The sequence below is a fragment of the Podarcis filfolensis genome (assembly GCF_964270895.1).
Source record: "Podarcis filfolensis genome assembly, chromosome: 12".
Lineage (NCBI taxonomy): Eukaryota > Metazoa > Chordata > Lepidosauria > Squamata > Lacertidae > Podarcis > Podarcis filfolensis.
Window position 1 is genome coordinate 28,754,991 of NC_139614.1, and position 25,835 is coordinate 28,780,825.

Consider the following 25,835-nt stretch of genomic DNA (forward strand, 5'->3'; position numbering starts at 1 on the left):
ATGGATTCTGTGACTTTTGGTAGTCTGTGGCTTCTCTTCTGAATTGTCATCTGTCACATATGGTGACCAGCAGCCATGTAACTATCTTTCTAGGAGATTTTTATTTTTTAAAAAAGACTGAAGCTTTTTCAAATTGCTATGGCTGCTTCACTGCTCCCACTGCACATGATAGCTGCCTCCATGCTATCTTTATAACCTTCTCATCATGATTTCCTATGACTCCTGGCATATTTTTATTGCACTAGACATGAAATTCTTGTGCTTTTGTTTCTCCCCTTTCTCCGCAACCTCAATTAGAAAACAGTTTACTGCAGCTACCTCTACAATGAAGATAGTTGCGCTAGTTTATTCTTTGGTATAAGCATGCATAGTTAAAAGATGAATGACACATAAACTTTGAACTCGGAACTGAAAAGGATGAAGTGTGGCCAAAGGAAGGATCGTGTGTGAGCATTTGTCCCCTATCTCAAACTATTAAAACGAACTTTTAAAGTAATGTAACACATCCTGTCAAACAGTAAGTTCCTGTGAAGGAAAATCTAATCACAGAAACAAACACAAAGTGTAAGAGCATTAAAATCAATTCAGCAAACTCAAACAATAAAACCATCCAGACAAACTCAAAAATGACACAAACATTTCATCAAATATAAAAATTGATCTTCTGTAAATGACTAGGTTACACCTCAGGTAAAGCCTTCCCAAACACAAATGTCTTCAGTAGTAGTCGTGTACTTTTAAATAATTGCACATTTGTCAGGAAAGCTTGAGAATTTCAACAGTTGTGGACTAAAACATGGTGATCATTTACAGATATTGAGGCATGTAGGTTTGCACTTATATGCACAAACACAGCCAATTGTTTTATGCTATGACTCAAAATAACTGCATACTTCTCATAAAGGCACCATATTTACACTATTTGTATTTCCTAATGTGGAGGCACATAATATTAAATATCAGATTATAAAACCATAGAGAATTAAACAGAAAACCATGAATGTGATTTCTATGAACCTGCACAGTATTATTTGTCGCTAACACAGCCATAGTATTTAAAATGTCAGTGCATGTGTTTGTGATTACTGTGTCAAATTTCTTTTGGAATGGCTTTCCTGCTCCCTTTCTTGGATATGATACTCCCAGCTGTGTTTCTATACTATATTAGTTCATGGCTTTAGTTTATTACATTTTCATCATGTTGATCATAAGCCACCTTGAGTGTTGCAATATAGTGGAAAGGCATGATAAGTGTTTTAATCATTTCATAAACATTTAAACAACTATACTAAAGATGTAAAGTTATTAAACAGGAGACAGATAATTGATTACACACACACACACACACACACACACACACACACACTTCAGTCATCCTTCTGTGCATGACACACAGAGTGAGGATGATATGCCTTTTAGTCCTCGGAAGACATGGTATTGAATAAGTATTCTAGTGCAATGTCACATATTTTGGCTGGCCATTTTCACCATAGCATGCCTTAATATATTGCTTAATCTGTTTTCCCACCTCAAAATATTTTTAATTAATTTTGCAAAACCACAACCTATCAAGGTAGAAATAAGGAGAACAAAGTTAATTATTCAAGACTCCGTTATGTCTTCCAAAAAATAATGACTCTCACCACACCAGCAAAAGAATTACAAATCTGCTCCACTTCCGGGTGGGGACAGGTTGCAGTCAGGTCGCCTAGACTCCCACCTCAGCGTGGGGGGCGGGACAGTGTCCCGCTGGGGGAGACCGCGGCCTCATCAGGTTGCCAGGTGGCCAATGAGGTTGCTTGGGGGCATGACCGGGGCCGACTTAAGCCGCGGCGCAACTCCGAGGCTTCCCTTTTCAGCCTTGCACCGTGGTGCTCGAGTCGATCCGCATCACCGGGGCTCCCCCTACTGGTGGCTTCCCCTTACCAGACTTCCTGCAAGGCGGGCAGGAGTCAGATATAGTCTGTTGTTGTCAATGCCTAAGCCAATACTGCTCGCATTCTGTAACCAATAAAGCTGTGGCTTAAATTTTGCCCATTAACATTAACCTAAATTCGGTGTCCTTGTGTCTTTATACTCCTGGGGGGTGGCTTGGGGGCCTTGACACGCAAAAAGGGAACTGTAGCAGAGGCAGATTTAGGGGGGCACGACTGGTTCGGTCGCACTGGGTGCAGAGCTACGGGGGCACAGCTACTATGACTTAGAATAGAACATGGGAGGCAAGGGGCACTAAATCTTGGCATTGCACAGGGCACCGCTGAAATTTGAGACCCCAAGGTCCAGCACTGACCGTAGTGCCACTAGCTTGCACTGAAGAAAATCCAATTCTGCCAATACATGTGTGCATCACATTAGGGGAAGATACCTTTTTCTGTTTCCCTACTTTACAAACTATATATAATTTGAGATGTATATAAGCTTCTGTGCTTCACAATAATTTATTGGGGGGAGGGGGTTGCTCCCAATTAAAAAATGTCCCCATTTTGTGGCAGGAAGTGAGCCTTTCAGGTACTATGCCTGCTGCTGCAATGCACCTTTCTAAACTAGTTTCTGAATATATATATCAGATTATGAAGAGCAAATCTGGGAGAGTGTTGAGCTGAGTATCACAGGCTAATATGGGAGGTTTCAGTAATTTGAAATAATGTGCAATTTCTGCAACAGGAAAAGAAGACAATAGAAATTAACCTTATCACAGGAGATAAGTACTTGTTTGAAAAACACAATAAAAAGAATGAAACAAAATCCTTCATAAGCTCGGCTGCAGGAAAATCCTACATTTAATAATTTTACAAATTAGGCTTCCTGTAACAGAATTCAAAACGCATGACTACTCATTCCTTCCCAAAGCCAACTTTTGTTTCTCTTTAATGAGAAAAAGGGAAAGTCAGCAAAACAAAATGTCACCGTTAAATCATTTGGCAGCATTTTGTGTCAAAAATGTAATGGAAAAGGCACACATCATAGGAAAGGTTACTGTTCTTCCAGAACATCTTTTCGCTTGGTTCAGGGCTCATCCCTCTCCACAACAGTGCAGGCACTACTGCTGCCTGCTCTCCCCGGGCTTAATGTGGCAGATGAAGGATGATGGCATTTTCAGCAGACCACAGTGCAGTGATTTTAGTGGTTATCTGACTGAAACCGATGCTATGATTTAGAATAACTGCTCTGTTTATGTGCAGTGGTAAAAGTCACTTACTACACAATCCTGCAATGTCAACTCATTGCTTCCATTATATATTCTCTTAGCATAGTTTCATCGCAGATATGAAAGTCAGCGGGAATTAAAAGAAACTGCCCGCTACTTTTGCAGCTCCAGAGGGAAAGTATGCCACGTTGAGAAGTTCATGAAAAGATGCAAAACATAAATGCCTCACACACAAGACTGTCAAGCCCAGATACACTGTAATCGCTCGTTGCACTGGACTTTCAAATACTACTATTAGCACTTAAAAGGCAGTTCCCATATATTTTGCATAACATTTTAGCTATTTGTATCCCTCAAAAGAACTAAAAACAATTCACAAAACATGCCCATTTGCAGTTCTTTTAGCACTACATCCTGCGCACTGGCTTTTGGTAATATCAGAGTTAAACACCATCATTGTTAACACTACAAAGAATGTGCCTCCTGACATTACATAGAAACACACGAAGACTTTATACTAATTCAAAAACATTGACCCATGTAGCTCGGTAATGTCTAGACTGACTACCCTCCAGAGTTTCAGACAATCGTCACTCCCTACCTTTAGATATGCTGCTGACTGGACTTTCATGATACAATAAATATCCCCCCAATTATATTTCTTAATAATAACACACATTCTTTATTATTATGCTCCAAAGAACCGCAAAAAAAGAAAGCAAAGTGCAGCAGATATTTAACATTATTGATTTTATATTTAACATTATTGATTTTAACCCTACTATTTTGAGGCAGTATCTAAATTTATACTTCACTGTGAAAACGAGCATAACATATGCTTATGCCACAATAAGGTTTCACTCAATTACTTATGTTTATTACAGATGTAATTTTAAAAATATGGATTGGATCCAGGCTTAGTCATGGCTAAATTCAGTCCCATTGATTTCTATGGGGCAACACTCAACACACTTGATTCAAACTTAACAATTTTACTCTGGAAGCACTCTACTAAATGAACTAAAGTCTTGGGGGGGGGGGTTGCATTAGTCAAACTTATAACAACCAGCATTTGTGCAAATTCACAGTCTTTCTACTAATTATACTGCAAGACCTAGATCCAAAGCGATAATGGAACTGTTTATGCCACCTGTTGGTACGGTCCAAATCCAAATCCCACTTTCCCCCTCCCACATCCCAGGAGCTAGCAGAAGCCTGTTACATGAACGCCTATTGCTCAGATATCCAATTAATGCTATTTCATATGTTATTTATTGTTCAGAAGTATTTATTCCAAAGAACAAGAGACATCTATATTATCTAGTTTCCTGATGTTCAGAGATGCCTGCTTAGAACAGAGTTTTCCTTCTGCGGTTGAAAACTCTCTCCGTTCTTCCACAAGTTTTGTTGGCAAAGTGATATGCAGCAATGAAATAAATCAACCAAAAAAGCACATAGGTAGATGCTACATCAAAACAGAGTAGGGTACGAGCAGTAGGACAGGGACTTCTCAATGATAATAGAATGCTCCACAAAATGATTCATCTATAAATGTTGACAGCAGTAATAAACAAGGCCTTGGAGTGCTGTACACATTCACAGCAATTCAAAATGGATACACTTAAAAAATGTTATCTTAAGCAAGGCTACAGTATTCGTTTAAAATAACTCCATGGTGTTTTGACATTGCTCTAGGTTTATTTCCTTAGATATTTTTTAGTCATTTCTTTGTCACGAGTTTCCCTGTAGCACTTTATACTGCAATCCTTTGCATCCATGTAGTACTCTCAGATCAGAGAACCAAGAAATAGTTAATGTGTATATTTGAAAGAGTCACACCCTTTCAGATAGCTGGGGGGGGGGGGAATCAGATATAGAAGAGGTGGAGAAACTCCCCAAACCACCATCAGAGGGGTTGCAGTCCTTTAAAGGTAATGTCAGGAACTGCATGCAAGTGGTGTGCGTCGCCACCCCACCCTCATTCTCTCTCTCTCACTAACACACACACACACACACACACACACACACACGTGCACACACACCATCTTCTTCCATCCACAGTAACACACAAACACATCCTATGCATTCATTCATTTTCTCTCTCTACCTCACCCAATCTGCTTTGGGGAAAACCTTCCATTGTGGAAGTTTCCTCCACAATGGAATTAGAAAGCACTAGAGGCCCAATCCGGATTGGAACCCTGGTGTGGAGGTAGAAGAGCGTTAAACCTTTGTTCCCTGGGGCAGTCGTCTGGATTGGACCTACTGCATTTGCAATTTCCATTGGAAGAAAGAATGCAATCACTGCAATTGATTCTTTGGGGGCAATGTAACTTGCAGGTGCAGAAGCCAGATCTGTGCCAGGGTCACAGTGGTAGTAAAAAAGTTTTAAGCTCCTCTAATGTTAATGTTTTAATGTTGTATTTTAATCATGTTTTTAAGTTGTATTCATTCAACTTGTTTTTATTATTGCTTGTTAGCCGCCCTGAGCCCGGCCTTGGTTGGGGAGGGCGGGGTATAAATGAAATTTATTATTATTATTATTATTATTATTATTATTATTATTACCCCGCCATACCAGGATCCCATTCCAGATCAGGCCCCTATCACCTGAGATTTTCTGCTATTCCTCCTCTCTGCAGCCAGAGCAGAATGCAAAGAGGAGGCGGGTGGCGAGGAACAGAGGCTCCAAGGACTGCAATGACTTACAGGCCAGCCAAAGGTTCCCCATCCCTGCCTAAAGTTGTACTGTCAAAAAGTCACAAAGAATCACACACGGCAGTATTCACTACTGCAACGGCAATCCTCAATCAACATTTTGTAAGAAAAAATGCTTTTAAATATTTTTATGAAAAATCAGTGGCAAGGATCCATATAATCAGGTGCACCTAAAATGGGACTTTAGATTTGTGTTTCTGAAATGGCAACCCATCTATCCTTGCTTTGCCTCAGGGCAAATAACTTTAGAAATGGAGGGGACTTTTGAAAGCAGTTTGTGAAATGGCTTGGGTAGCGCTGGTTGGGAGTCTGCTCTTTAGAGGGAGAAGGTTTAAAATTCAGCAAAATTTTAGGGGAGCCCCTGGGATTGTCTAAAGCAGCTGAATACGTTTCAGGTCTCTTTGATAAAGTATCAGATGGTTGAAGTAGTAGCCTCAGCATAATTCCCCCCCCCCCCCATAATCAAAATCTATAAAGCTCCTGTTTAAGCAATGATGGTCAAAATCCCTGGACTATCTACTACTCATTCCTACAGATAATATTAATGCAGCTTGAATAGTATTGAATTAAATTAGCTTGTAACCCATATCACCCATGACAGATAGAATTAACTATGAAAAAGGAGAACAGCACAGCACTTTTTTTTAAGGAAGCAAAACAAACTCTGACTGCTACATATAAACAGAATAGATTTAAAATGCAACTCTCGCCTAACTTAAAAATTCAATGTATGCATAAACAACGCCCCAATTCATGTTTTAGTGACTGAAGTTCACCCCAAACAGGAAAATTCTGAGTTACTCAAAGAATGCCCTGTTACAAGAAAGAATGTCGCTAAAACTGCAGAGATGTTCTCATTGTCGCACAATTCTATCATGTAAAATGTGATGAGAATCAATTGTTGCAGTTGTTTTAAATAAATAAATAAAAAAAAGAAATAAATTATGAAATAGGGGAAATGCTCAAACTTGTTAGTCTGACAAACCTTCAGAAGAAATGAAAATCTGTTACAGTGGGTAAGTCACCTATAATGAGACCCTGTGAGTTCACTTTATATAATCTTGGCATATGGATCTAACATTTGAAAGGTGTTTGGATTGATCAGAGAGACTGCAACAAAACACAAGGGAGAAGAGCAGCCTTACTGGTATTAAGATATAAATGCCATAACTAGCACCTTAAATTGCATTTTGTGGGCTAAAGAAAGACATCATAGACCTGGTGCATAATTGCACTGTTTCCAGGAGACCACTGTAGTATATTCTAGCTGTCAAGTAATGGGCCTAGAAGCACTGCAAGTCTGCATACTTGAACAACCAGTAGAGGCTGATCCCCATAAAAGATGCCTGCTTCCCATTCACTCAGGTCATGAGAACTGCTGGCTAAAATAATTTCAAGCCTTGTTTAGATTCAGCTTCAGTAACCTCACCCATATAATGTCTCCAATAATACATAAAGCACCATGAATGTATTTGCCTTCTTATACAAATAACATTTCCAACAACTATATTGACAAAAACAGAAATGAAAATATCACAATGTAATACAGAGAGCAACCATCACTTAGTATTTTAGATGAACATAGAATCATCTTCTCATTGTCTCACAAGTTCAGAAGTCTCACATTGGGAACCACCAGCATTTAGGTTTATAAAAGCAACCTCCAAAGTTTCTTGGGAAGAAACTATTTTTAGGAGGTGAGCTTCAGCAATATGGTGAAGTTTTCACATGAGTCAAGGAGGCTTCTTAGGACAAAGGACCTGAATTGATCATATACATCCTCTTAAATACAGTCTGTTTCTGAGAAGCAAGATCAATTCAATCGATAATAGTTCTAGCCACTGCTGAGAGATAGAAGATATTCTTGTGTCCCATTTTTTAAAAAACAGTGCATTCTTAAAACAAAGGCACCCTACTGACAGATGGTGGAATTTTACTTCTGGCCAAAATATATATATTTAATAACAAGCCTTGATGAAATAATAGGGCTACTCAAACAACTGTTCCGAACTTGTATTCTTACAGTTCCGAACACTATCCTCCTGATGAAAAGGTGCGAGAAAGGAAAATTTAGAGGTGATTTTTATAGGATAACGAAGGAGGCCTATGTCTCAACTAAAAAGTGGACAAGTCAATTAAAAATCTGAGTTGGCTAAATTAGACAGTCATGTTGCATAAATCTATCTCTATAAGTCAAGGTGCTACAGACAATTACATGGACTAAATCACTGCTGCACGCACTAATACTGACATGTATTTTCAGGCTGTGGTGTTCAAAAAGCATACTGTCTGAAGCACAAAAGGTTTAAGCTGTAAAGTTTATACATAAACTCATAAATCCCCAGAGCAAACTTCTGCAGTTTATTAAAACACTGGGATTGAGAATAATGCAGAAAAGAATCACTTGATTCCCTTAGAAGTTTGAAGACTTCTAACAATCTTCCCCTTTTGGTTAAACTATGATGAGACACATGAAGGCAGCAAAAGTAACACAAATGCCAACTTTTGGAACCACAGTATATTATCAAGGTACTTTTAATAAAAAGTTCAGAAGGGCAGACATGTGGTGGCAGTTAATATGTGAAGATGTAGGATATTACGAAAGAAATAAAAAAGAGGATTTAGCTTGACCTCACTGCAGCATCTAAAATCCTTGAGAGAAGCAAACTACAATGGGATTCATAATAGTCCTTCATTCTCAGTAAATAACTGCACTTACTTCACTGAACTTCCAAGTCATAGTGTAGTTCTTTATTCTTCTTAGAACCCTCCAAAACTTGCACCCAAACAGAAGCAAACTACGCATAGTACTTGAATATTGTTCCAAGTTTCTTATTTGAGATAATTCAGTAGAAAAGTGACACACTACAGCTCAGTGTGCACGTAACACCAAACCAAATCATGACATAACATGGACAGCAGCTGCATTGCCCCTCCCCAGTCCTGCTACTGCTGCACTGCTGTGAACTGCAGGCATAGGCAAACTTGGCCCTCCAGCTGTTTTGGGACTACAACTCCCATCATCCCTAGCTAACAGGACTAGTAGTCAGGGATGATGGGAATTGTAGTGCCAAAAAATCTGGAGGGCCAAGTTTGCCTATGCCTGGCTTAGTGTGTCCTCTTGAACTGGGCCTGTTTGCGTCCTTCAGACCCTAAGCTGTAAACCAAGTGGAAACTTGGGCTAGAGCTTGTGGTCTGTCTGAAGTGAGATAAAACCACAAGTCTGGTTTTGGATGATACACCAAACCAAGGCTCAGTGTAACAGCAGGAGCAAAGGAGCTGTGAACTTTTCTCCAGGAACCTTCACATTTGCATGTTAATGGTAGATAATAGTTTGGCTTAGTGTTGGGTATGAACTTGATCACAGATAACTTTTGGAGTTCAGTTAAGCTCACTTGCAGCTAAGTGGTCTCTTTCGTCTGCTCCTGGTTTGTATTCCTTTGCCTTTAAGGAATTCCTTTACCTCCCAAGTCCCAGTAGCATCTCATTTGTGCTCCTGCAAGATCCTGGCCTTCATAGATGTTTAACAAAAAGTTTGTGGCAAAACTAAGCAATCTTTTTGTGTTTTCTTACAGAAACGGTAATAAGTAGTTCCCTGCTCAATGTATATTTTACAAGAGCCCATTTACAAGTTCTCTCATTTTAAAAAGAAATTGAAAATTGGTAGCTGCTGCATTTTTATCGCATAACAAAAGCTAAGTCAGAATTTCATAAATCATTCCTTTTTCTCAGGGCAAAGGGGCAGCTAATGAAGTTAAGAAGAAACCATCTGAGTATTATTCCTTAACACCTACAATTCATTAAACAATCACAACACCTTCTTGATTTGAATTCGGAATCACAAAGTATACCCTGTAACATTTTAACAGCTCATCAGAAGAACACACAACATGAGGCAATTTCCAGATTGCGCTAAGATAAAGCATTTGGAAATATTTAAGAAAAGGGCACAGTGATCTTTGTATCTCATGAATGAAGCAAAGTGAACTTCAAAAAACTTTCATGGTAGAAGATCAGAAGGTGAAGATTGATAGCTGTCAAAATGGGTGCCTTGTTTACCTTTGTAACCCATTATAGAATCCTGGTAACTCACCCTGACAAAAGAAAATTAATTCCCTTTTGTTAGGAAAACATTACTCTTGTTACTTACATTTAAATCCACAGGATAAAGTTATGCGGTAAGTCAATAAATGGATCAAACCACTGTTTCTGAAGCAATGCTTCCCTCAATTTAGATTATTATTTTTTAAAAAAGTTCTGTATTAAGAGGTCATTGATTACAGCCACAATGAGAAAGTGATGAAGATGGAACTTTAATCCACTCTGGAAAAGGTCACAGCATCAAACCTACCTGACTAGATTTTCATTATCCCCCGTTCCCTTACATGTGGCACATTCGGTTCTTAAATCTTCAGACTTAGGCTTCTTTTGTACTACAGATTGTCTCTGTCTTCTTTCTCTAGGAATACGTTCCTATCAATAGATGGAAACAGAAAAAGGTGGAAGAAGAGCACAAGTCTTATTTCAGCAACATTATTCATTCAAATGTCGACATTTTCACCAATTTACTGAAAATAAATTAATTTCTCAAAATTCCAACCTCAGGTTTTTCTTCTTCAGGAATGTAGCTTCGTTTTCGTCCTCGAGTTCTCTAAAAGTAAATATATTTTAAAATTAATGGCATTCAAGCGGAACAGAACAAACCTAGACACCAAGCATGCATGACCTGCTCGTTGTTTCATCTATTTGTGGAATTTAGGGGTGAGTACCAATCCTTACATAGACAAAATGGCACAAATGAGGTATCAGCAGGCTTGAGTCAAACCCCAAAATCTGTAGAAGTATCAAAAATCTTATGGGGGGAAATGTAAGGAGGGAGGGAAACAGTCCAATGAAGACTGGGTTTGACCAGCAGCCACAGAACACTGACAAAGTTGGAAAAGAAAAAAAAGGGGGAAGTGGAATCAGTTGGCTGGGAATGGCTAGCGAAGAGGAAGATGTGGCTGCTTCATCCTAGAATATTACCAGATCTTCTAATGCATCAGGAGAGACATTCACACAAACATGTATCTTACATGTGTATTCGCTACAGGCTAATTTTGGGGAATTAGCAGTATTACTCCTCACTGAAACTTTTTTTGGAGATGACTGCATGCACATGAAAAGAATTGTATTGGTTTTGATAACCTTGCTTAATTTGGGGGATTTAGAACAGACCAACCTAAGCGTACTTGCTCCAGAAAGCCAGAAATAATTGCTGCAATTCTAACATTTATTTGTAAATGAATAAAGGTTTAAAGGTGGTAACTTGCCAATATAAAACAATTTAGAAGTTACAAAAGCAGCCTTGCAGATTTAGCATACCACAACAGAAACAACACAGAAAAGAATGGGTTAATAATACATATTGCCTGAGCCATATACTTAAATGTTACTTGAAAGATACAGTGGTACCTCGGGTTACAGACGCTTCAGGTTACAGACTCTGCTAACTCAGAAATAGTACCTCAGGTTAAGAACTTTGCTTCAGGATGAGAACAGAAATTGCACCGGCGCGGCAGCGGGAGGCCCCATTAGCTAAAGTGGTACCTCAGGTTAAGAACAGTTTCAGGTTAAGAACAGACCTCCAGAACGAATTAAGTTCTTAACCCGAGGTACCACTGTATTGGGAAGAGAATAAAGGCAGAGAGCTGCCTAACAGGGATTCATGAGGCAGAGTCTTAAAGATCGAGCTTTGCTTTGGGGGAAACAAAAGAACCAAGAAGGGGGGAAAGGTTACATGTATAGTACAGGCAACCTCTGATTTCCACGGGGGTTGCATTCCAGGTCACTGTGCACTTGCCTGAAATTGAAATACCCTGTTCCGCCCCAGCTCCCGTTCCACCCTTTTAGTGACATCTTTTGTTACGTTTCTGGGTTACTTCCGGGTTCAGTATTGTGCGTGTGTGAACAACTGGAAAACATACATATTAGTCACGCCTAAAATGAGGGCTGCCTGTAGCAGAAATCCTGTTTTACAACAACTAGGTAAGAGTAAGACTGGGAAGATACAGGAGATGAACAGGACATGAATCTGGCAGTGAATTCTGAATCTGAAAACTAAGATGTGCTGGCAGTCTATATTTTGTAATCATTAACACTTTAAATTATCTTTCTGCTAATAGACAGAGTACTTTGTCCCCTGAGATTCTGGCAAAAACAGTTCATATACCTAAACAGAGAAGAGGGTCAAACTGTGATGTAAGAGCACTGATCACTCTATTCCATGATCATTCCATTCCAGCTTTGGTAGGCTTCTACAAAAGATGTGCAACCAGTTGATGGCAACATGCATACATTCATGTCTCCAATCAAAAAATCAACAAGGTATTTCATTTGCTTGGTAGCCTTCCAATAATCTGGATAAAAAATACTGTGCAACAGAACCACCTCTATACTGCAAAAGCTTAATACTCTTATTTATTTCAGAAATAATAAGCTATGCTTTCCAAATCAATCTTTAAGTACCTGCTCAGCTTAAGGTACTTAAATACCATTAAAAACATTTTAAGCAACAAGAATTAGCCCCCCCTTCCCCGTTAAACCCACATAGTGTGTGCTGAAGACACACTACCTGTTTTAAGATACTAAGGGTCTGATAGCTGGTAGATATTGCCTGTTCTTATCTTCTTGTAGGGAAGAGAAAAGAACCAATAGTTTATAAATATCTCCAATGCCTAAGATGTCTCTTATGTATATATGTATATTTAGTACAAACACATGCTAAATTTATGGCTTTTAAAAAACTTCGTATCAACATAAAATGATTTTACCACCCCCAAAATAAAAGAGGTGGATGGGTGGGCTCTTGTCTCATGGGGTTCACATATAAAATGCTTACAAAACATTAGTGGAGACTGCATTATTATGTCTATGTTGATTAAATGTATCCCTTATACATGAAACAATTAACAATGAAACTCATAAAGGGCACATATAGTTGGTTGCACACGCATGCCTTGAAAATCTACGCCACCAGTTGCACATGCACCTCTTGAAAATTCAGTGAGATGTTAAGTGCAAAAAGTGCCTCTGAACTAGGGGAATTCCAATTGTTCAATGTTAACTAGGGCAATTAAAGCAAGCCCTGTTGTCAAATTATACAGCTTTAAATTGATGCAGACTGAAATGCATACAAAGACTGATGCCAACAGCTATTGGCAGACAGTCCTGAAGCATACTAATGATATATCAGCATTAAAAGACATATGGAAATACCAAAACTTTTTTTAAAAAAAATATATAAAACAAGCAAGCTTGGAAAACAAATTGTTGATTCAAGCACTCCATTTATAAAAATGGAAATCTGCAACATATTTCAGCAAAGTGCAACACCATCTGCTTTCATTGGCCACTAGCATACAGCAGATGGAACGGTTATCACACCAGAAGAGGCAACTATTTCAACACTGCCAATTGGTGGTGCAACATAATTTAATTTAGTTTACACTTACAATGTCAAGGAAAGGAAACCAACTAAAAAGCATGAAAGGGCTCAGCGAACCAAAACAACATTCCTTAAGTTTGCAGATCAAGCAAACAAGTCACATCCAGAAGTCCAGATTGAGATAAATGAGCAATCTTTTTACATGGCAATATTAATAGCACCATTCAGGGAACAATAAATCTATTTCACAACATTATAAAAAGCTTGATCAACCCTGGTCAGGAGTGCATGTACTCTGGTATCTTGTCTGACAGAGATCATTTCTGGACACTGAAGGAAAACGATTATGCATTATTATGAAACTTCAATCTTTATCCATCACTTCCAGACTATGGCGATTTATGTTCAAAAATGTTCTTCACTAGAAGTGCTATGCCCTTCTCTCAGTTGACGCTCCTTTCAATTAGGTCTGCTGGTCGTTTCTAGAACCCATTTACTTGCCAATATCAGAACCTGATTGCTGTAAAAGGAATTATCTAAGAAGTTTTAAACCAGTGGCATATAAAATGAGGGGTCCTCTAAAATGAGCATTATATAAAATAATAAGTACCACCTAATGTATATTTCAAATAATTTATTACTTTCACACACTAAAACTTCTCCCAGGGATGCTTGAGAATTTTGTTTGGTCCATATTTTTTAAAGTAAACAGACCCGCTTCACATCTCCTGGACTATAACTTATTTAAATTTTGATTTTCACACTTTTCCAAATTTTGAGACATACTGCTCAGTTCTAAAAATATGTCAAAATGCGTATTTTAGGGTAAAACCCATTGGGCAAGATTAAGATTTTTTATCAGTTTTTTTAAAAGACACCATTTGCAGATTTATGCAGAAACAGGGCAGAAGATTCCAGGCGGGTCCTTTCCAACTCTCCAATTCTATGATTCTAAGAACAGACTTATGAATGAATACATACATATTCTTATGAAGACTTATGAATGAATACATACATGTAGAAGGTTCCAGGGTCTATCTCTGGCATACTAGTTACAATAACCAGGGTAGCAGGTGAAGCAAAATAACTCTATTGGGAACTCTGGAGAGTTGCCACTAGTCACAGTAGAGGGGACTAGGCTAGACAAATTATGATGATGATTGTTTACATGTCCAAATGGCTTCTAAGTGGTTTACAACTATAAAAACAATTATAAAATCCATACATAATTAAAATACACAATAAAACAGTTCAATCAAAGCAATAAAACATTCTTAATTAAAACCTGTAATAAAACAAGTCAGTTAAATTAAAACAATTAAAAAACAATTTAAAGAATGAGATCAGAAGGTCAAATTTAGGAGAATGCTTGCCTAAAGAGGTGTGTTTTCAAGAGCCGACAGAACGCCAATACTGATGGAATTTCAGCAGGGAGGATATTCCATAAAACTGGTTTCACCAGTGGAAAAAATCCATCCAAAAGCCTGTAATCAGCAGGGCCCTAGCAAAACAGAATTCTATTTACCGATCTTAATGCCATCACTAAGCAATGGAGGAGAACATGGTTTTTCAGGTAACTTGGTGTGCAGTTATTTAGGGCTTTCTATGTAAGTAGCAGAACCTTAAAATGGGCTCAGCAGCAAATAGGCAGCCAGCGCAATTCCCTCAGCACTGGTGTGATATGCGCCCAATAAAGAGCACCACTCACCATCTGGACGCCACTAGTTGCAGCCTCCAGGTCAGCTGCAAGGAAAGACTCATGTAGAGTGCACTACAATAGTCCAAAGTATGTATCACAGTGGCCAGATTATGCCTGTCTAGTAAAGGATGCAGCTGACACATCAGCCCAAGCTGGTGAGAGGCGTTCTTCACCAAAGGCCACTTGGGTCTCCGTGGACAAAGATGGTTCCAAGATCACTCCTAAGATGTATACTTGTGCCTTCAGAGGGAGTAGAACCCCATCTAGAACAAGCAAACTCTCGGTCTCACTGATGTGGTTCAAAGGAAAGCAGAGAAGTATGTTTGGCACCAGCTGGGCTGCAGGAGTTGCCAGAAGAAGGCATACAAGGCACCAACCAACCATCTTACGAACTCCACTCTGGATTTGTATAGGGTTTACTCTTTAGCCTTTTCTTCCCCCAAAGATGCCCCACAAGGCAGCAGGGGTTTAGGATGTTTTCCTTCTCCTAGATGGGCGACCTTCCCAGGTTGACGAGCCCCATCTGCCCCTCACTTCCCTCTACGGTACGTACAGAAGCTGCTTTCTTGACTGTTGGATTCACAATTGGTCTTATCCGCTCAATCTACCAGAGCCTGTCTTCGCATGTACAGTGGTAACTCAGGTTAAGAACTTACCGTATTTTTCGCCCTATAGGACGCACTTTTCCCCCTCCAAAAATGAAGGGGAAATCTGGGTGCGTCCTATGGGGGTGAATGCAGGGAGTTCCCGCAGGGCTGTCTAGGCTGCGGATAGCAGCATGCTTCCCGGAGCGCCGGGCGCGCTGAAAGCAGAGTGCCCAGCGCTTCGGGAACACATCCGCAGCCTAGGCAGCCCTGCGGGAGTTCCCCGCAGGGCTTTCCACACTGTGGATAGCAGCCTGCCGCCCGGCGGGCGGGGCGCCCTGAAGCAGAGCGCCCCGCACGCCGGACAGTCATCCGCAGTGTGGGGAGCCCTGCAGGAGTTCCCCGCAGGGCTCCCCACACCACAGATAGCAGCCTGCCGCCCGGCGGGCAGGGCGCCCCGCACGCAGAGCGCCCCGCACGCAGGACAGACATCCGCAGCGTGGGGAGCCCTGCAGGAGTTCCCCGCAGGGCTCCCCATGCTGCGGATAGCAGCCTGCCGCCCAGCGGGCGGGGCGCCCCTCGCGCCGGGCAGACATCGGCCAGCCCCACAAGCTCGGGGGACAGCAGGGAGGCGCAGCGTCCGCCATCCCGCTGTTCCTCGACCTGGTTCGGTTTCCCCGACCAGCTTTTGGGGGGGAAATAAAGGGGAAAAAATTTCCTTTATTTCCCCCCCCCCCAAAAAAAAACTAGGTGCGTCCTATGGGACGGAGCGTCCTATGGGACGAAAAATACGGTAATTCGTTCTGGAGGTCTGCTCTTAACCTGAAACTGTTCTTAACCTGAAGCACCGCTTTAGCGAATGGGGCCTCCTGCTGCAGCCGCGCCGCCGCCGCACGATTTCTGTTGTCATCCTGAAGCAAAGTTCTTAACCCGAGGTAATATTTCTGGGTTAGCAGAGTCTGTAACCTGAAGCGTATGTAACCTGAAGCGTATGTAAGCCAAGGTACCACTGTAGTGGAAGTCCCTACCTCACTGAGGGTTCGAGAACCTTCACTTGGTTTAGCTGCCCAGTCAAAGCTGTTCCAAGGGTTTGGCCACTGTTGCATGCTGACAGCTTCTAGGAGCCAGAGGTGAGCAATGAGTGCCCTGGCCCAACCTTAGAAAACCACATACCAATGGGTGCTGCCTGTTGTTTCTTCATTGAAAAAGCACTGGTTTACAATGCCATATAGATTTCTTCAAAACTAATTCTTCCATTTCTCATACCATTTCCCATTGATCCATAGTGTTTTAGCAGATCAAGGAGCATCCTCCAAAGACCAAGTACAGAGGGGCTGGTGGCAACTTAATGGTCCTATTAGCAAACAGACAAGCACAACTCTCTGTGTCTGTCAAACTGGCAGTATTTCTGCCAATTAGAGAGAGAGAGCTCCTTTGCTTCTTTTTGGAAAGTTATTATGGACAACTGAACATTGCTTATAATGTAAACCTTCTAACATAGATCAGCTCTATAAAACAGCCTTTCTGCTGCTAAAATGGTGTGGATTTTTTTAATGGTTGGTCAAGCCTAAAATCAGCCAGAGACAAGCTGTTAACCCCAATATATGTAAGGAAATTAGGTAATTGGTTTCAGACAGCTCCAAAGCCTATCCACTGTCGAGAAAGATGCTGTTAGGGTTTCCTTTCCTTGGGAAGATAGTGGGACTTTTCTTTATTATTTTAAGAAATCTCCTCGCCAAGAAATCATGTCAGTTATCAATCTGCCAAAATTACAATGCAGTGAAAGGTATTTATTTAAAGCTTGGTCTTTGAATGGCTAGCTAAACTTTAATGACATTTTAAAGCTGTTTTAAATATGATGGTGAAATTTGAATTCCCCCCTTTTACTGTTTTATTGGCTGTGTTTGATCAACTCTTTAGCCACTTTAGTATTTACATGGTGAGCTAGAAATTTAGTGAATAGAAAAGTGGAGGACATTCATGTTTTAGAATGCAAAAGTGCAGGATAGTTGGGAGTTGGACATATTGCCTCCAGCACCTTGTCTACCTCAGCTGATTGCATAAGCTGAAACTGATCCTACAACTCATCCTCAATAATGGCACTGGGTACTTCAACTAGAGTCGTAAGTAGTGCAGAGTCAACATCACTCTGAAGCTGAGCAACTTTATCTTCAAAGTGAGTAGCCAGATGGTCACATCAGATCTTTGAGTGTTCCAGCAATCCCTTCCCCAGTGGGAATCAGTAACCTAAGGACCATCTAAAATAACTCTGCTAGTCAGCTACAAGAAGATGCAATGCAAGCTGTAAAATCAGCTTTTTTTACAACCTAAAAATACTGAAAATAATCACACCTGCTAAAGCTCATCAGCCTGATCTGCCACCCTCCACCCCACCCCAATTTAGATTTTAGCTTTAGGGTCATAGTTTTAGCACCTGGTAGTTTTATATTTCTTTAATTAAAATCAAATGTAATTAATTCAGACTTGCATCATGAAAACTTTGACCATCTGTGGAAGGGTTTTCATCTACCACTGCCCTTGGATTGACATCCTAAAGATATATTACTATGTCTTGTAGCATCTTACTGATGACTTGTTCCCCAGTTATAACCAAGGCTGTTTCTAAAAGGATAATTTTAAAGTGGGAGTAAGAAATGCAAACCTGAGTTTACATGGAGGGATTTCTTGACTGTGATCCCCGTTTATGAAGGTTCTCTCTAAGAGACTCAACCTAGTGCAGACTCTTGATGCCCTTTTGCCACCGCACAATGACTTTTTGATTTTCCCAGACACTTATTTATATCTGTGGAAGAATTGTTTTAACTGCCGCTCTCATTCTGCTCTTTCTTCACTATTATATTTATTTATTATCTGGTGATTTTATTGTTTTAAGTGTGAAATAAAAGCGAATATAACATAAAAACGGTTTTAAAAATTTGATTTATGAATGAAAAGGAGGATATTCAATGATAAAGAGCAAAAATGTCAGGTCAAAGAGGATCAAAAAGTTAGACAGTAGGTGGCACACTTGAACAGTTCTTGAGCAGCTTACCAATATCAGGACCAATCAAAATTTTGGAACTTTATTTCCATTTCGGGAAGGAAAAAATAGATAACTATGGGCTGGGCAAGGCAGTGTTAACAAATAATGTTACAACTGGTAAGATTAGAGAGGTCAATGTTGCCCCTACTCTGAGCAAACTCATTGAAAACAATGTACATGCCTAATGTACACTGTACGTTCAATGTAAACACATCAAAATTAATGAACCTGTTATTGACTACAACCAAAAGTTTCTACTTCAAACTTAAAATTAAGTAGTGATAATAAAATAAATGATATAAATGAAACAAAAAATAACTATGGGATGGGGAATTGACTGAAATGCAGTTTGTGTAATTAATTGCAATATAATGGAATAAATGGAAGAGATATTCAAGTACAGGCAAGATTGGCAGTTGTCATACCACGTAAGCAAAGGAAGCACAGATGTTTGAAATTTCAACAAATATGCTGTAGTGAAAAGTTTGTTCATACTTCAATGTCTGGAGTTGGCATTTTGCTACTTAAATTCATCTAACTCATCTGGCTAGGGCAAGAACAAATGGCAAGTGTTTTTGCAATTATCTATGTATATTTCACACACACACTAATAATATTGTTTTGACAAAATGCACTCCTTAATCATGAGGGCTTGCTCTTTGTTTTGTTTTTTAAAGAGGTAGAACACAAATTGCTTTTTTTACCCAGAACAGTACTCCCTCTTCTTAAATGGAAACACAGAATGCTGTCATGCATTAATAAAGGCAATATAAACAGTACTAGACGGAGAACGTTTCTATAAAATAGCACTTAATCACCCACAGCAGGCCACAGTCTACACAGAGAAGGTTAATCTTGTCAAGGCAAGCAAACCACACAAGCATCCCAGAACGAGGGATTTAAGTGACTCAAGTTTATTGTCTAACTTTGACAAGCTGCTGCGGTAAGACCTCATTAAAAATAGATTAGCTACAGCATACATAACATGTTTGCCACAAGACAAATTTACTGGATAAATATAAAAATTCTCTCATACACCTTTGCCTGAGAGGATCAGAACAAAGTTTGCAAAAGCATCAAATAACTTTGTTTTGCCGTTAGAGAGGGAAGCAAACCCTCCCAACGTTCTATGTCCCAGGCAAGCATGTCAGCGTTTGGGAGGGGTAGGAACAAACAGCCACCCAAACCCATTCTATTGAAAATGCATCCACCCACTACTCTGAAATAATTTGCTTCTTCAAAGAAGCACAGGCATGACTTACCCAGCCAAGTAAATGTAAGCACAGAGGGAGATATCCAACTGTGGTGTCCTGTTTGTGCAAGAGGAACTTCGCCGCCTCCCAAGCAGCCCCAAAGTATTTTTCAGAGGGCCAGTGGACAAAGGAAGGGGAATCCCATTGTGTCCACTAGGTATGGCACTGGATCCCACCCAGAAGCATTTCGTCAAGAAGAATGTGTCTTGCAATTCCTCCACATTCATAGGTGTGGCAGAATACAGTGGTACCTCTGGTTATGAATGCTTCTGGTTACGCACACTTCAGGTTATGAGCTCCACTAACCAGGAAGTAGCTGCTCCTGGTTGCGAACTTTGCCCCAGGATGGGAAAGGAAATTGCGCGTCAGAGGCACGCGTGCAGCGGGAGGCCCCATTAGTGAAAGCGCGCCTCAGGATAAGAACAGTTTCAGCTTAAGAATGGACCTCCGGAACAAATTAAGTTCGTAACCAGAGGTACTACTGTAAATTTTGAGCACACATATTCATATGTATAGACATTTGCATGGCCTACTTTTGACACATGACCATCTCAGAACACAGAGCAGTGACCCTTGTATGAAAGTGGTGTTGAGTTAATATTTATCAGAATGTGCAGAACGAAAGTCTGGACATGCAACATGAAAATAAGGGCATTTATTCCTTACCACTAGAAATTCATAAGGAACCACTTTGTGAGTTTTAATGTTTTTAAATATGCTTATTTGCTGCCACCCTCCGCAAACTTCAATAGTCAAAGATATATAAAATAAACCTAAAAATAAAATCTTCAGGGTATTCTTTGTTTCATAGCTGAAGCAAGTATCTGATGTCTAACATGTTTCACATGTCTTTGGGAAAAAAGCTAGAACATAATAAATTACATTCATCTTTCACATAGAGGTTCTTGGCACTTAAAAAAAAAGCAAATTAAAAAACAGGAGACAGATCTGTGCCGCTCTGACCGAGCTGTCATTTACCGTGTTTCTGACAGGAATCTTCTTTGGTTCTGGGGGTACATCCTGTGGAACAAATTTCACTGGCTCCTTAATCTGTCTCCTTGATCGCTTAGTTCCATCTGGTAAAGTTTCCATGGCAATGTCGGCTTCCATGTCACTGCTACCTGCTTGGTCGCACTCTGAACACTGCCTGGGAGGACAAAAAAAAAAAAAAAATCAAACTCAAGACAGCAGCTGCTAAAGCAAAATAAGAGCATGCAGGCTGAAAAGCAGGAGCCAAAGACGGAAAAGGGTAATTCTTACAGTGTAAAAGAGCCTCAGATACAAAGAGAAAGACTTATACATGCAACAAGACTTTTGCTTTCTTCTCTGAATGGTACATCCCATGATACCAAAAGCTACTACTTACTCTTCTCCATCTTCCACCATTAAAGGATCCAGTAGCCAACATTCATTGGAAACAGAATTGCTTCGCAGAGGGGGGAATCAATTAATTACTTCAAATAGGCAATCCTATGCAAACGGACTAATGATGAGATACCATTTAGCATAAATCCAGAGCTTGCTGCAAGTAAGTTTGGGGGCGGTCCCTATCAGCAACACTTTAGTCACACATAAAATTCTCCTAGAATACTTAAGAAAATTAATTCAGACAAAGATGCTCTTGGAACCAATATTTTAAGCATCCTAGCTGTAATTTGCAAATGTTAATCAATTATAGTTTCTGAACAACTGCATTGATGGAAAACATTGAGACTACAAGCCTATGTCAATAATGCCTATCAACTAGAGTCCACATTTTACTCTATAGGTGAATAAAGCAGAAATTCTGCTGTACCTTAACTATTACACCCTTTTTTGTTTTTTGCAGGGGCTAGGAGACACTGTTAATCTGCTACAAACCCCTTCAGTTTGCACTCCTAAAGCTTCCACTAGAGAGTAGGCCCCACTGGATTCAGTGCATATTCATTCTGAGTAAACATATTTAGAATTGGGGTAACTGGAAATCAAAGTTTAATGTAAAAGCAAAATCTGAGGCCCTCTCTGCCACAAAGTAAATTAAGGCCTATGTCGGTATTAACTTGTGGCATAAAGAACCTATTTCCTAATATAGTTGAAATGGTCTCTTTAAAATGGCAAAGACAGAATACAGTGGAAAATGGCCCGATTTGACTGTGTCCGCACTCAGAACTGCTCTCTTGTATTATCCACTTAGATAGTTTCCATTGCTAACAGAGCATTTGACTTGCATTGCTGGTGCCTTCTCATGCACACATATGTAATACACAATTCCTTTTTCTCATGCTTTCATTCATGAGGCCTGGAAAAGTTATGCTGTCTATGGAACCTGTGAAAAGAAGTCAATCTTCCTAAATTGACTTTTTAAAAAATGTATATTAAAACCCACGTTTCCAAGGATTGTTACAGCTACATAATGCAAGCATGAAATGAATAAAGTAAAGAAGAAGCTGTGAACAAGGAAAGGGAGAACACAAGCCACTGAATCCTTTTACATGTGACGATAAATCCTACGATTTATAGAGCTTCCTGCACATATTACATTCAGCTATAAATTTCAGCATTTTCATTCTTCCTCAATACAAAGCTGTTACAATCATATATGTACCATGTTAGGGCAATGACATAGAAGCTTATTGGCTTCCCAGCCCAGAAATCCAATTAGGAAATGTGTCAGTTTGCAAACTGCCACCAACAACCACTATCACCAACTTCAACCCAAATTCTATCAATAGTAAAAAAATAATTAATAATTAAATTAAAAAAATTGGTACTACATACATACTAGATATAATGAACAGAGCTGATGTTCCAGGGGTTAACAGGAGTAACATTTGAAACACCAGGTGTACTACAAACAGAAGGGACAATGTTCTGTTGAACTTAATACATATAGTTATACATTCTTTCTACTGATCTTGAAGAGAAGTTACAAAGACATATCTAAAGATGAAAAGGATGCAATCAATAAGGCTCCGTTTCTCTTTTAGCATCCTATCTCACTGAATATACCCTAGCTAAATTAAAAAGGAAAGACAAGTTTGTGATCAGAAGTCTAGCTGAAGCATGAAATTCATAGCAAACACATGCCAGCTTTTTGAAAGAAAAGTCTTGCTACCTCCCCCTGACCTATTACCACTGAGACATTCAGTTTATGTCCTCTTGATCTGATAGCTTTATGTCCTCTTGATCCAAATGAACCTTTTCAATATGATTAAACAGCAATATAATCTGGGCATTGGAAGTCATCCTTGCTTACATGTGATGCAGTGACAGTGAATCTGTAAATGGGACAACCAGAAAATTCAAGAAAAGTCCGGACACTTAGAAAGCAATGAAGCTAAGGGAGCTACCCCTAAATTAAAGTTATCTTGCAGGGACGACCCTCCTCCTCTCATTTCTAATCATGAAAAGAAGAAGAGTATTCAGAGAATAAAAGAGGGTACACCATACAATGAGGGTGTGTGTAACCAGGGAAATACAAGTATTTTCTGCAGTTACGTTTTCAAGGTCTTCTCTGATAAATATATGGTCCAAAACATAATTTAATACAAACTATTACTCAGGACTTGTTCCCAGTTAAAGTTATTTACAACTGCACACTAAAATAATAGATGTGAAGAATCTCAGGATAGTTAATCAGCTGAATCTCACTCAGAATATATAGACCTAACCCGAAAAGTACATATTTTACTTGATGGTTTCACAGTCAAAAGAACAGGGTGGGTTCCAAAAGCATATATCCCAAGTGTCAAAGACTAGGGCAAACAGATGTGCCTTCAGTTTAAGATGAAAGCTGTATAACGAAGGTGCCAGATGTATCTCTGTGGGAAGGGAAATGCACAACCTAGGAGCTGCTACACAGAATGCCCTCTCCCAGGTCACCACCTCCTGAACTCTTGAGGATGGTGGAACTATCAAGAGGGCCCCCTCTGCTGATCATAAAACCAGAGGGGGTCTGTAAGAGAGGGAAGGATAACATCCTTCTGATATTTGGGGCCTTAGTCATTTAGGACTACATGAGCCCATTGAATTTGGCTCAGAAACAAATGCACAATCAAGGCAGCTTTGTTTTAGAACAAAGTTATATGGGTTCTAAAGGGAAACACAAACAGCTGCACTTTGGACAAATTGAAATTTCCAAGTCAACTTCAAGGGCAATGACGGAGGGTGCACTGATTGAGAAATAGGGATCACATCCAACACTGCAACTCTGCTGGCACCTGATGCCCATAAGGAGAATGGAATTTAGTCTTTCTCTCTCATGCCATCCAACCTGCTCCACTCCCTCTAAATTAGTTCTAGAGAGAGCAAATTTCTGGGGGGTGTACCAAGGGTGGGGGGAGAGGAAAGGAAAGAAGAGGAAATAAGTCCTCCTGCACCAGCCAAACAGGGGGTCCCTTGAAACTCCACAATTCTATGATTTATGTTTAAACATAAATATAAATGGTTTGTGGAACTAAATAGTCTTGATTATAGTAGGACCATGTAAAGCAAGGAGGTGTGTTTATTGCAGAACTACATACTGCAACTCAGTGCAAGAAAGATGACATCCACTGTCAGAAGTGGAACGAAGATATTGCCCACATGAGGTGTTCTCAAGTGCTGCAACATTCAGTCCACTCTATGTAAGCAACTGATGTCCTGTAGCAGTGTCAAAGACTGCCACTCCTTTATTGTGTTCCGTACATTGTAATGGAAGCCACTGAAAATTGAGCTACTTGCCATCGCATAGCTTCAACTTATTTCTCACTTACGTTACAATATGACAAAACCAGAACAAAACCCAAGACCTGAATAGTACAAGAATATGACTACTAACTTTCCCAAGTGTTAGTAGTTGTTGAAATTCAAAAAATTCTTTAAGACATATAAGCTATATAGATGCTTGAAATACTGCTGTAATAGAATTTTATCCTAGTACTCATACCAGTTCATATGAGCAAACTGAACTGTTAATGTTTGGCTACTATTACCAACTCGTTTTTGGCATCTGTACATCACCAGTTTCTAGTTACATGGAATTCACAAAATGATTGCTAAACCAAGTCTTGAGTTTGGGACTTACAGCAACATTTTGCAATATGCTTCTGGTCAATTCAGAATTACCAAATGGAAACACCTAATGGAAATAAGGGAGAATGCTGTTTGGATCACTATAATATAGATCAAATAGTGTATGAAATAATGTGGATGATCCAATCATCTTTAAAATTCTGCAAAAATCCAGGGAAAAGTGTAGACACAACATTGGTACCACACAATTACAGCATTAGAAACAAATTGTGGGAACATGCACAGCCTTTCTGAGGACTGAATTCCTTCTCTCACCTTAATTAGCAATAAAAGAACTGATGACATTAACACTAACCAGAGGTCTCATATAGCCAGGGATTCAAACCACAATGTAATGCTCATTTCAGACTCTAGGTAAAACAAGAATCTTAGATAGCATTACCTATATTTAGGGTTAGTACAATTTCCCCTAACAGTGTAAAAGTAAAACAACAGTGGAAAATTCCCTTTCTTGATGTGAAAGCTCAGACCCAGGAGACAAATGTGGCCGTTCTGGCCTCTCGTTTGGCTTTTGGCATTTCCCCAGGCAACACACCCTCCACAGCCATGCCCCACTTGCCAGTCCTGCTTTAGTGTTCCTATCTAGCTATAATGAACCCCTGAACTCAAATGATGCACCTTACTATCCTGAACAGGAAAACAAAAACTAGCCTACTCTATGGCTTAGCTGGTAATGCATGAGATGGTTAATTCCAGGGTTGTGGGTTCAAGCCCCATGCTGGGCAAAAGAATCCTGCATTGCAGGGGGTTGGGCATGATGACCCGCGTGGTCCCTTCCAGATTTACGATTCTACATACAAGAGTACAATTCACAATGGTTGCTCTGCCCATGTGGCATGTGGCCTCTGGAAAGTTGCCTATGCAGGAATGAGGCCCTTGGATTGAAAAGGGGTCTTCACTCCTTCATTATTC

General features: G+C 39.8%; 1 protein-coding gene across 13 annotated transcripts in view; it reads right to left on the reverse strand.

Moving 5' to 3' along the window:
* The window catches only part of PHF14 (PHD finger protein 14), a 128,821-nt gene that overhangs the window by 69,360 nt on the left and 33,626 nt on the right, over positions 1–25,835 (reverse strand). For 12 of the 13 annotated variants that reach the window (XM_083578571.1, XM_083578568.1, XM_083578569.1 and 9 more), the window contains exons 14-16: positions 20,850–21,018; positions 10,467–10,517; positions 10,218–10,339 (exon numbers count right to left, since the gene is read on the reverse strand). In XM_083578571.1, coding sequence (XP_083434697.1) covers positions 10,218–10,339; positions 10,467–10,517; positions 20,850–21,018 — 342 coding nt within the window. The remainder of the gene's footprint in view (positions 1–10,217; positions 10,340–10,466; positions 10,518–20,849; positions 21,019–25,835) is intronic. The other variant, XM_083578573.1, reaches the window with a different exon arrangement.